Source organism: Anomaloglossus baeobatrachus, chromosome 3 (assembly GCF_048569485.1).
Source record: "Anomaloglossus baeobatrachus isolate aAnoBae1 chromosome 3, aAnoBae1.hap1, whole genome shotgun sequence".
Lineage (NCBI taxonomy): Eukaryota > Metazoa > Chordata > Amphibia > Anura > Aromobatidae > Anomaloglossus > Anomaloglossus baeobatrachus.
This window is the reverse complement of record NC_134355.1, coordinates 294622361-294634574: the sequence shown is the minus strand read 5'-3', so window position 1 is coordinate 294634574 and position 12214 is coordinate 294622361. Positions and strand designations below refer to the sequence as shown.

At 43.8% G+C, this 12214-nt stretch overlaps 1 protein-coding gene across 4 annotated transcripts in view; it reads left to right on the top strand.

The window, feature by feature from the left end:
- NCOA7 (nuclear receptor coactivator 7) overlaps positions 1-12214 on the top strand; it is a 217954-nt gene extending 205740 nt beyond the window's left edge. For 3 of the 4 annotated variants that reach the window (XM_075339939.1, XM_075339938.1, XM_075339940.1), the window contains exons 12-16: positions 3328-3462; positions 6837-6989; positions 8911-9006; positions 9207-9280; positions 11041-12214. In XM_075339939.1, the coding sequence (XP_075196054.1) occupies positions 3328-3462; positions 6837-6989; positions 8911-9006; positions 9207-9280; positions 11041-11176 (594 nt within the window). In that variant the 3' untranslated portion in view covers positions 11177-12214. Of the gene's footprint in view, positions 1-2807; positions 2962-3327; positions 3463-6836; positions 6990-8910; positions 9007-9206; positions 9281-11040 lie in introns of those variants that run through there. The other variant, XM_075339941.1, reaches the window with a different exon arrangement.

Genomic DNA, 12214 nt, shown 5'->3' with positions numbered 1-12214 from the left:
TCGACAGCTGAATAGTCGGCCGATGTGCACTCATCTGACCCGGGCACGGACGTCAGCCGGTCCCAGCAGATGGAAGAGAGCTTTGCAGCATCTCGTACACTGACGGCTGCTGTCACCGGCTGACGTCAGTGCCCGGGTCAGCCGGGTGCACATCGGAGCTGTCATGGATTATCGTCGGGATTCAGGGAGTAATAAAGATGGGAATCAGGGATGTGTGTGTTTTTCTTTCAAATAAAATTTTTAAAAAAGTGTTTTCTTTTCTTTATTACCAAACGGAGGTTCATAATGGCCGTGTCTACACAGGCATGACATTATGAACCTCGGGCTTAGTGCCAGTTTGCAGAAAACTGGCAGTAACCCCGTTATATTACCCAGCCAGCCAAATGCATCAGGGCAGCTGGATGAGCCTCGGTACAGCACCTGAGAATGGCGCTTCACAACGGAGCCGCCATTTTCAGGGGCAGCTGAGGACTGTTTTTCTCAGCGGGAGGGGCAGAGAATGCTTCAGCCTTATCCCGCTGAGAAGCACAGCCCTCAGTTGCTTGCTTGCATCGGGCTGGACTGTGAAAATACAGCGGAGCACATTTCTTTTTAAAAAAAAAAAAAAAATTGTGAAAAAAGACCTGGGATCCTGTTTTGCCAGCTAAAAGCAAGCAGCCTGTAACTAGCTGCTTTTAGCTGGCAATCCAGAGTCCGGACACAACACGACTACACTGCCACTACTCTACACTACAAAATGGTGAAACTTCCTCTTCCTGAACTATCCTACATCACTTCCTGCGGATTTGTTTGCGAGATCCGCACCAAATCCGCAGGAAAAAGAGCCTGTGGGAACAGACCTGCGGATTTCTTGTGGATTTTACACCTTGCATTGACTTGCATGGGAAAAATCCGCAACAAAATCCGCAACAATAATGGACATGCTGCAGATTTTTCCGGATCAAAATCCGCGGCGGAAAAATCCGCAGCATGGGCACAGCATTTCCAAAATGCCATTGAAATGGCTTGGAAGTGCTGCTGCAGATTTTCGGCAAATCCGCGGCAAAATCCGCGGTAAATCCGCAGCGTGGGCACATAGCCTAAAGTGTCACGTTCTGTATGTTGATAGTGCGGTTCCGTTATGGGGCCGGTCCTCAATCCCAGATCCCATGTGCTATTTGCTGCAGACTCATGGGATGGGTCCGGTGACTTTTCGTAGCCGTTCCCCTGCAACCCTTGCAGAGTTGGTAGACAACTTGAAGTATGCCTGCCCTGGGATTCTGTATCCTGACAGCGCCAGTCCTGTGGAAGCAGCTGCCCTGCTTCTCCCCAGCGACTGTTTTAACGCCTTGGCCCATAGAGCTGTGCGCGGCACATCCACTCTGCTGTGTCTGAAGCTGAACTCCTCTCTCTCTCTCTCTAGTTGTTGTGTGCTCTGAACTGTTGCCCCCAGCTGCTGCCACTGGCTGGTTCACTACTCTCGCGTCTGTAAACCCACCACTGTAGTGACCCCTCGCCCAGTCCCCATTGGGGAGGGCAACTGTGTGTGTGTGTGTGTGTGTGTGTCCTAACGTCGACCTTCCTTGGACTCAGGATGAGAACTACACCCTAATTGGTGTGAAGTACCCTGTGGCGCCTGAAGTCGCAGTGGCGCCACACTTGTACTGTACAACGCAGTGTTTTGGACACAGCGAAAACACTGCATCAAACTCTGCGAGCCCTAATTGTGGGGCACACAGCCTAAAAAGCTTGGACAGACAGATGTAAAGTAAAGCATATCTGTAGACACCCCCCCTCCCCAACTATTCTAAGCCAGCACCCTTGACTGACTTTCATGTGGCATTAAAGGGTTTGTTAGCTAAAAATAAATTTCAATTAAGGAAAAAAAACTGACGTGGGGTCTTCCCATCTTTTGATAGCCAGCTAGGTAAAGCGATGACTGCCGTTGCCAGCTTCACCTTGGCTGGTAATCCAAACCAGAGGGCACCCCGTGTGTGTGTGTGTGTGTGTGTGTGTGTGGTTTTTACTAACACACTATGCAAACACTTCACTCTTTTTCACCAGCTTATTGAGAGAGCGCAAAAAATCCTGTCTGCCATAAACCATTTTATAGGTCCCACGATGACTGTGTCCCAGCATATGGGGGGAGGGGCACGCTCAGCATATCCCTATGGACGTAATAAAGAGGTTGTCCAATTCCTGAACACATGCCTTCAATCAGTTTTTGTGCTGTATTGTGTAGCAAAATACCAGATTTTGCTATCTCTGCTAGAACCTGACAATAGTAGTGAATGATTTCCTATCAGTGGGGGTCCTGGAGACCTACACAAAGCAATCAGCGTACTGTGAATAGGTAATTTAGAAAATTGAAAATCCCTTTTTATTTTGAAAAATGTCCTCTGGAATGCAAATTATATTGCTCTAGGTTTAGTGGCTGTGTAATTGTGCATGGGTTTAGGTGCCAGATAAGTTTGATTTCTTGGTTATTGTTGTGGATTGTTGACGCCTGCTTCGTACAGATAAGGTGCAGGCTGCAGTGCCTAGATGTGCCCATCGCAGGGGGGCAACTTCATTGTACTGTTTCGTTTTGGATACAAATGGAGATGACTATAAATGTAGTCTGCCAAAAGGCGAGTGACTCCAGGTGTAATGGCTTTTACCAGAACTCCTTAAGCATTGTGTTTAAACATGGCCATTCCAGTAATTATTCAAATCATTGTACACAAGCATCAATAGAGACAAGCTGCTTCATGTTCACGACCCCTCCTTCTTAGCAGGAAATAGAAACTTAGTGGTGTATACAGCTAAAGTGAAACCCCATTGTGGGCTACTACTTCTGCTCCATGCTGGCAGGAGTATATAAGGTCCCACGTGGCTGCAGGTTATCAAAGCTCTCCAGCAGCTAAAATGAGGCGTCCTAGCAAAGCCCTGAACCTCAAAATCCTCTACATCGCAAATGGGGTGCAAGAGCCTTATGTACAGGTAGATTATCATTTCTTTTTTTATTTGCTTTTAATGTCACGGATATTTCAGTGTGTTATGGAACTAGAGTTTAATATTCTCTCAAGTTAAATAACCCTATTAGTCAAGTTCACTGCATAACCACAGTGAAGAAATGCTTATGCATGAATAGCACGTGCAGAAATCTGTAAAAATGAATGGCAAGCAATGATTGTTGCAGATCGGATTCACATCTTGTGAATCACTGCTTCCTAATTTGTAGCAAGTGACTTATTGGTAAGAATACCACAGTTAAGGGCCATGTGGTTGAGGTTTACCTCTTATTTCTGTTCTCAAACAATTTGTAATGTATGTAATTTGAGCTGAAAAACTTTTTTTTTTTCATAGATAATCACGGTAGAAGAGGCAAAGCGAAGGAAAAGTACCTGTAGTTATGAGGAGGAGGAAGAGGAGGCACTTGAGGATTATCTGCCAGAGTTGAAACAAAAGAGCAATTTGCTGGATGAAACGCACATTGAAAAGGTAAAGAATGTAGCATTGAAGACTATTCTGTAATTCTATTAGGCTGGGGATACATGAGCATATAGCATCCAATGCGGAGCATTGGATGCGATATGCGAACGACCCTTGGTTACTGCTGTCCTGCCAGCATGAGCAGTGTCGTTATACTGGGATCTGATCCTGCAATCAGATCACAGCTGCAGAGGAGAGGGAGGGATTAATCTTCCCATCTCAATTATCAACTCATGCGATTATCGCACTGCACAGTGGTGTCGTCTGAGTGCAGTGCGATGTTTCACTTGCACCCATAGACCTGTTTGGGTACATGTGAATATGGATCGGATTACACCCGTAGCATGCTGCAATTGCTTTTTTGGTCTGATTAGGGCTGGGGGAAAAAAAATTGCAGATGGGAACGGCCCCAAAGAGTAACATGGGTCCGAGTGGAATGCAAAATATATATATATTATCTAAGATTATCTAGGTCATCCACAAAGGACATTTCATTTGATAATTTCTCAATTGTTTAATGTGTGATGGATGTACCGTATTTTTCGCTTTATAAGACGCATCCCCAAATTTGGTGAAGGAAAAGAATATTTTTTTTTTTTTATTAAATAAATAAATGGGGTCTGCCTTATAATGCCAGTGTCTGTCTAACAAATCATATAGGGTATATGTCCCTCATAGCCCCCCCATCCTAAAATTGGCCCCCTTATATTGAATATAGCCCCCTTGTGCTGGCACACGTTCTCCAGTGATGCCACATGTCCCCTATTGCTGGCACATTGCCCCCTGTGGCTGGGACCCGGCCCCTATTGTTGCTCATGGCCCCTATTGCTGCCCATGGGGCCCCCTGTGGCTGGCACATGGCTCCCTATTGCTGTCCATGGGGCCCCCTGTGGCTGGCGCACAGCCCCTATTGCTGCTCATGGCCCCTATTACTGCCCATGGGGCCCCCTGTGGCTGGCGCACGGCCCCTATTGCTGCTCATGGCCCCTATTGCTGCCCATGGGGCCCCCTGTGGCTGGCACACGGCTCCCTATTGCTGCCCATGGGGCCCCCTGTGGCTGGCGCAAGGCCCCTATTGCTGCGCATGGGCCCCCTGTGGCTGGCACACCACCCTGTGTTTGATATTGCCCCCATGCTGTTGCTTATAGTAAAAAACTCTTTCCTTACTTTCTCCAGCGCTGTCCTCCCTCGTGTCTCCCTCCGTGCTGCTGAGATCCTGCACTTCCTGGTTCTCGGATGATCACAGCGGCAGCAGAGAGACACCGGGGAGACTCCGGGAGACACGCTGGAGGAGGTAAGTAAAGAGGTTTTTTTTTTTTTTTATTTTACTATGGGCAGCAGCATATGGGCCATATCTAACGGGGGGGGGGGGGGCGGGGATGTGCGATAAGAGGGGAGCAAAGGCACATATAATATGCGCCGCTCCCCCAGCCCATCACCGCGGTGCGGTTCAGCACCACTGTGATGGACAGAGGCAGTGCATATTATATGAGCGGGAGCAGGAGATCTCCCGCTGCAGCCTTCACCAGCCTCCCTCAGCCTCCAGCACCGCTCCAGAGCTGCCCCCACCTCCCCTGGACCCTGCAGTATATAATCCGTATATTCGTATTAGAAGACGCACCCCCTACTTTTCCCCCAAAATTTGGGGGAACAAAAGTGCATCTTATAAAGCGAAAAATACGGTAATTACTGCGCATCTAATCACAATGCACACTATCATGTAAAAGATAAAGGTGAGATGAGCCAGCTACACTATTAAAGGGAATCTGTTACCAGGTTTTTGCCACCTAATCTGAAAGCAGTAGAACATGGGGGCAGAGATCCTGATTCCAGCAGTGTCACTTGCTGGGCTGCTTAGTGTAGTTTTAAAAATCACTGTTTAATCAGCAGTAGATTATCATTACAGGACTACTTGGCTTGCTGCTGGGTAGTCCAGCATATTCATGAGCTCTGTAACTGCTAGGTCTGCTGCAGAGAATAACATTTATTTTATCAAAATGACAACAAACAGCTCAGTAAAGTGACACATCGTTGGAATCAGGGTCTCTGTCTCTACATTATACTGCTCTCAAATGAGGTAGGAAAACCTGGTGACCGTTTTTTGTTTGTTTTTTTTTTTTTTTTTTTTTTTGTGTGTGAGCATTGAAGGTGATCTTGCATTACTTGGCCGTCTGAAGTGGGGTGGTATGCACAGGTCCTCATTTTGTTGGCCAGATGGGAGAGCTTCTCACTGATGTAGATCATGGTTGCCAGTTCACTTGAAGGGAATCTGTCAGAAGGCATTCTTCCCCACCCGCTTACCCCATGACTATATTTTTATGCGCATGTAGCTCTTCAAATAAAAGTCCTCAATAACTGTTACCAAGCCAGTCGTTTCAAAAAGCTGAAGTGCTCTCAGTGCGCAGAAGCTCTTCACACTACTGTTAGGGCATGTGCGCACGTGTGCGTATTGCATGCATTTACACTGCGTCTAGCACTAATTTTCTAGTGGTATTCGTGCAGTCTGTGCCCATGTGATAGTTTATTGAAACTTTTGCATGCACTCAATGGATCATTTTATAAATCTCTTTAAAGGAGTGGACATGTAGACATGTTGTGTGAGGCCGGAGCCACACGGGGGACTACTGCGATTCTCACATGACTCTCGGCTCACACTTGCAGCAAAGCGGAAGCAGTGTGTCACTGCCACTGAGGTCCGATCTTGCGATCGGACCTCAGCAACGGTGGGCGGGCCGGCTCACGCTGTGGAGGGGAGGGATTTATCTCATTCTCTCCTCCATTGCTGGCGATTGCCATTCTCACTCTGCACTCGCATCACACTGATGTACTGCAAGTGCAGTGCGTACATTTATTTATTTTTTTAATTCTTTATATATTTATTTCTAAAAACAAGTACATAACATAGTAGTGCTAGAATGGAAATTAACTCTGCGTACAGGCACTGTGCATTGTTGGTGTGACCTTAGTAATTTACTCAGGTGTGGTATCTTACTGTAAACATCTTCTGTAAACTTTTTTTTTTTTTTTCTCCTGTCCCATAGACTTGAATGGGTGCGAGAGAAACCAGGATCGCATTGCACCCGCAGCATGCTACGACTGTTTTCTCAGTCCGATTCGGGCTGAGAAAATTGCTCATGGGAGCGGGCACAGAGTAATATTGGTCCGAGTGGAATGCAATGTTTTTCTTATTCCACTCGCTCCGATTTTCATGCCATGTGGCTTAGGCCTTATTGGAATTAGGAGGTTTACATGGCATTAAATATTTTTTAAGCATTGCTTTACAATGCAACGTGTTTTTTTTTTTTTTGTTTTTTTTTCTTCAGCCCGTTCTTTGTGCACCATCCAATTATCGTTTTTACAGTGTACTTTTTATCTGTAAACAGTTGGCCCACAGGCTTCCTGCCAGGGTTCAAGGATATCCTTGGAATCTGGCTTATAGCACACAGCAGCATGGAACCAGCCTGAAGACCTTATACAGGAATGTATGTTCTGTGGACAGTCCAGTGCTCTTGGTAATCAAAGACATGGACAACCAGGTATGTAACTGAATTCAGTATTATATTGAATCGGAAATTTTCCTCGTGTCGTGTATGGTTGGTTTTGGGGTTTTTTGCCCATCCCCCCCCCCCCTTCCCCACCATGTATTGGCTAATTTTCACGATTCTCCAGTTTCTGATTAGCTGAAAGTCTCTATTCTAAATCCGTAAATTTTATTTGGCACTTCCATCAATCTTTCCAAATGGCATTGCTACCTAATCCACTATTACATAGCTATAAGAACACTGCCTTTTGATATGGTGTTTTACATGTGATATCAAGTCCCATCAGTAACTTAATATACAGTATACTCCCCCTAGTGGCAGCTGCAGGCATCTCACATTTAACTTTGTTACTTTTTAATTTTAAAAACCACATTTACAAATCTCACTTTAAATAGGAATTCAAAAATGTGTATATATTCCTGAAACAGTCAGTCTTGTAGAAATCCAGAAAAGTGTGTGTGTGTGTGTGTGTGTGTGTGTGTGTGTGTGTGTGTGTTTTCTTCAATTTTCACGCAATAAATATCTGAAAGAAGGGATGATTTGTCATATTGCAGGATGTTAAGGAAGGGGAACATGGCTTAGTTCCTGGAAAATAAAAGGGGTTACAGTAATATGTAATAAAAGATCCAGTGACTATGCCATAAGACCCTTTTTAGAAGATGCACCATTTATACACCAGGTCGTTCGATGCCTCTCAATTTTTTTATTTTTTTTTGTATGGGATATAAGCTTTGCCAATGACATCACAACCTCTCATACCTGCTGAGACATGCCCAATGGAGAAGTTATTGTGCATGTGTTCTGCCCATTAAAATGAGTCACCGGCACCATACCTGCCTATAATGTACTAGTCATTGAGTAGAAATTGGTGGTTCTAGAATACCCCTTAATTTCCAGTGTTAGTTTCCATGGAGAACACCTCCTTTTCAATGGTCACAAATGCACAGTAGATGTCTGTGCCCTGCTTGGTGCACATATGCAAAAGCTGGTCCCTTGGAAGTGTGGAAGGCTTCATTATATTTAGGCCCATCCATTCCTAGGAAATCCAGAACCGGTTTATTTGTATGAGGATTCTGGTGAACGTGTGCACTTTGGTGTGGAGAATAGTGGCACGTTTTAATAAGTCCGATTTGGGTGAGAAAAAGGGATATGGAGCGGTTTTACAAAGCCTACAAAGATAGAGCGAGGGAGCGAGAATTCACTTTGCATATAGGCACTGTGCATTGTTGGTGTGACTTGGTAATCATTTACTCAGGTGTGATATCTTCCTGTAAACATCTTCTGTAAACTTTTTTTTTTTTTTCTGTTATACATTGATTTACCGTATGTGTTGCATAATATATTGGAATGTGATTCTGGCATTTTGATATTTCATAATCAAAGCTGTGTTGGAGCACGTCCTTATGGAAATTCTCAAACCTTCACATATTCTTATTGACTGTTCGTTCTCAGCAAGGAACCCTCCCCCACCCCCTTAAACTTCAGCAGTCACTCTGCAATCGGACATAAATCGGTAATCTGCTGTCACAATGTCAGGATTACCCTCTATTTTCAGTTTAAGTGGGTGGCCTCCTTACTGCAGTGGTATAATAAGAAGGGTATGTGAGAATCAAGATTGCATCTGGCCCAAAGTATGTACATCGTATAGTTTCTGCCATGTGCCACCCTCTCACCTTGAAAATACAAGTGAATCCTGACAATGTGCACGTTGACTGACTGCAGATTACCAAATCAAGACAGTGTGCACTGTGCGTGCTGACGTTTCACTTCCACTCAAACTCCCTTTAAAGAAGCGGGGCTAATGCTGCTCTGCTAAACAGATGGATGCAGTTTTACAGTCTTTGTTAAGCGTGTATTCTATATTATCAATCTTCATTTTTTTTTTTTTTTTTCTTTTTTTTTTTTTGTGTTTTAGGTATTTGGGGCTTATGCAACCCACCCTTTCAGGTTGAGTGATCATTATTTTGGCACAGGGGAAACATTCCTGTTCACCTTCAATCCCGATTTTAAAGTAAGTGATTTTCTGTTGTCCAGGTTATTCAGGAATGTAAAATCACATCTAAGCTGTTCTATTACAGCATTTAAAGGAAACCTTGTAGGTCTAGAAACTGATTAAATGTCCATGACTGGATAAATCATTGTAATGACAGTAATAACTATTTTATATATCCAGTTATTCATGCTAAGTGAGACCTCTCGTTCTTATCGCAGGCATTCAAGTGGAGTGGAGAGAATTCTTACTTCATCAATGGAGATATCGCTTCCTTGCAGCTTGGCGGTGGAGGGTTAGTATTCAGCATTATTTATTACTGAGTATTTTTAATTAACTTCAGTTTATGCTGCTTTTATGTAATACCAATGACAATCAACAGTGTTCTATTTGTTGGAAATCCTAGTAATGCAGGAGTAGCCAGACTTTTTCAGTATGGGAATTAAACTTTACAGGGGCTGATAATCAGCAGAAGAATGAACACAATGTTAGTGCGATCTGCCCATGCACTATGCCTTTAAAGGGAACCTGTCACCAGTTTTTTGCCCTATAATCTGTGGCCACCACCAGTGGGCTCTTATATACAGCATTTTAACATTCTTGTATATAGGAGCCCAGGCCACTGTTTACAACATAAAAAACACTTTATAGTACTTGCCTAAATCGGTCGCTACAGTGGATGTGGCTCAGATGGGCATCTTTGTCCTTCGGCGCCGCCTCTTTCGGCCATCTTTGTCGTTCTTCTTGAAGCCACGGTGCGGCGACGTCATACACACTCGCCGGCATTCAGGCCCTGAGCAGGGCAGACCAAAGTATTGTAGTGCGCATGTGCGGTATCGGCGAGTGTGTATGACGTAGATGCGTCATGCACCGCGGCTTCAGAAGGACGAAGATGGCCGAAAGGAGGTGCCAGCACCGGAGGACGAAGACTCCCATCTGAGCCACATCCACTGCAGCGACCGGTTTAGGTGAGTATTATAAAGTGTTTGTTCTACACAGCAGCCTGGGCTCTTAGCATGTTAGAATGCTGTATATAAGAGCTGGTGGTGGCCGCAGCTTATAAAGCAAAAAACTGGTGACTGGTTCCCTTTTATAAAAAAAAAAAAAAATTAAAAAATGAATAAATTAAAATTTGTGTTCTGAAATAATTCTTCCTGTAAAAATGGATGTTCTGCTGACCACGTGCAAACTGTATGGTGATTGCACTTGTATTGATTGTCTGCTCTCATACAGTTACATTGGCCCATATAATGGGGGGGGGGGTGCCAATTGGAGGTTAACTGTCGATTTTGGCTCTAGTTATGGGTCCGCCTGTACTTCGATGCTAAGAGGAAATAGTGTTTGGTGAATTAAATAGCAAAGTCTGGTGACTAAACTATGTAAATTACACATTAGATTGTTGACCTGATCATGCTGGTGTACTTGCTGTGAAAATCTGTCAGTATGGCTGTATTATAGATAAATAATATTGTGAATGTTTCCTGTCATATATTAAGCAGTTTATGAACCTGGGTAGAGCTACATTCTTAAAACAAACTGTCTAATCAGGATATTATAATAATCCGAAGTAAAATGGTATGAATGTAGTTTGGATTGTGAATTCTGGTGACTGATTGCTTTAACATTTGAGATCTGTTGGTCTCGCTAATAAGCCTCTACCTGTAGATGTACTTGTGGGTCAGCACTGCAGTAATGTGTATTAGGCCGGTGTCACACTTGTGGGTGACTCGCGCGAGTCTCGCGGTGCATCACTCATCACGGACTCTCACTCTCTGGATAGGAGCGGGTCGGCTGCATAGAGATGCATGCAACCGACCCGCTCCTGTGAGGAAAGTGTGAGTCCATGATGGGTGATGCACCACGAGACTCGCGCGAGTCACCCGCAAGTGTCACCGGCCTTAGATTCCGAATCTTAAGGGAAGAGCTTCTTTGAGGAATTGCCCTTCATGCTGCCCAATGGGTAGTAAGTTAGTGGAATTTTCTGCTCAACAATAAAGTATTGTTAAATTCTATAAAGTTAATGGTTATTTAAGCCTTTTATTTCTATTTCTTTAGAGGCCGATTTGGACTGTGGTTGGACTGTGACTTATATCATGGACGCAGTAACCCTTGCAGCACGTTTAACAATGATATCTTGTCCAAGAAAGAAGACTTCATTGTGCAAGATCTAGAAGTGTGGACCTTCGAGTAAAGATACTGGACAATGAGATGTACATTTTTAGACGTTCAAGTAGAAGGTTCTACCAAGGCGAGAAGTCTTCGAACACGGCGACCAATAAACATGCTTATAGAATACTGTTCCTGCTAGGATTGCACTGAGGAATCCATGTTTTTCCAGAAATGGTTCTGAACACTTCATGACTGCTGTATGGAGCTTGTGCAGGACTGTGAACATTTGGTTAATGGATTTTTATTGACGCTTTGTATGCCTATTGCCTAAACCTCCACATGTGCAGCAAGACAACCTTGTGCTGAGGCTGCGTAATGTTACAGAAATGTGCGATCTCCAAGAGGAGGACAAGGATCGCATAAGGGAACGATGTTACCACACTGTCCAGATTATTTATTGCGAACCACTGCTGACCATGCATTTTTAGACGTTCATAACACTTTTTTTTAATTTTTTTTTTTTAAGGATTTTACGTAATTGGTACATATTCACAAATATTTACACTAGTGACCAATTTATGATGGATCCGCTATAAAGCAAGTACAGAGGTTGTTGGGACTCTAGAAATCCATGCCACTGTGCATTGCTGCTGTACCATCATAGTTGGTGAGAAATGCTGTCTTGGAAGCATATGGGCATGATACGGAGCAGCAGGCATTGCCATTTTTATATTTAGATCTGTCCTAGCCAAGAGAAAGTGGACAGACCGCTTCCTGAGAAAGATGTGATATGACAGTTGACTTATTGCAGGGATGAGTATTGTATTGAGGAACGCAGGTCGTTTCTGAAAGCTGCTTGATTTTATTTTTGTAACTTTTTTTTTTTAATTTTATCTCCTCACCGTTTTTATTTTCTTTTAATTGTGTTTTTTTGTTTTTTTTTCTTTTGCCTTTTTATTAAAGTAAAATTTTAGTTGCTCTAGCAAAGCGTTGAATCTGCTCCTGTGTGGGTGGTTTGTGCTGTACTTGATATGATTGTTAGAGTAATTGCTTATCATTTATCTTATCTGAAATGCTGAGCGAATTCTTTTAATTAATAAAGTGGATATCCCAAATCGCA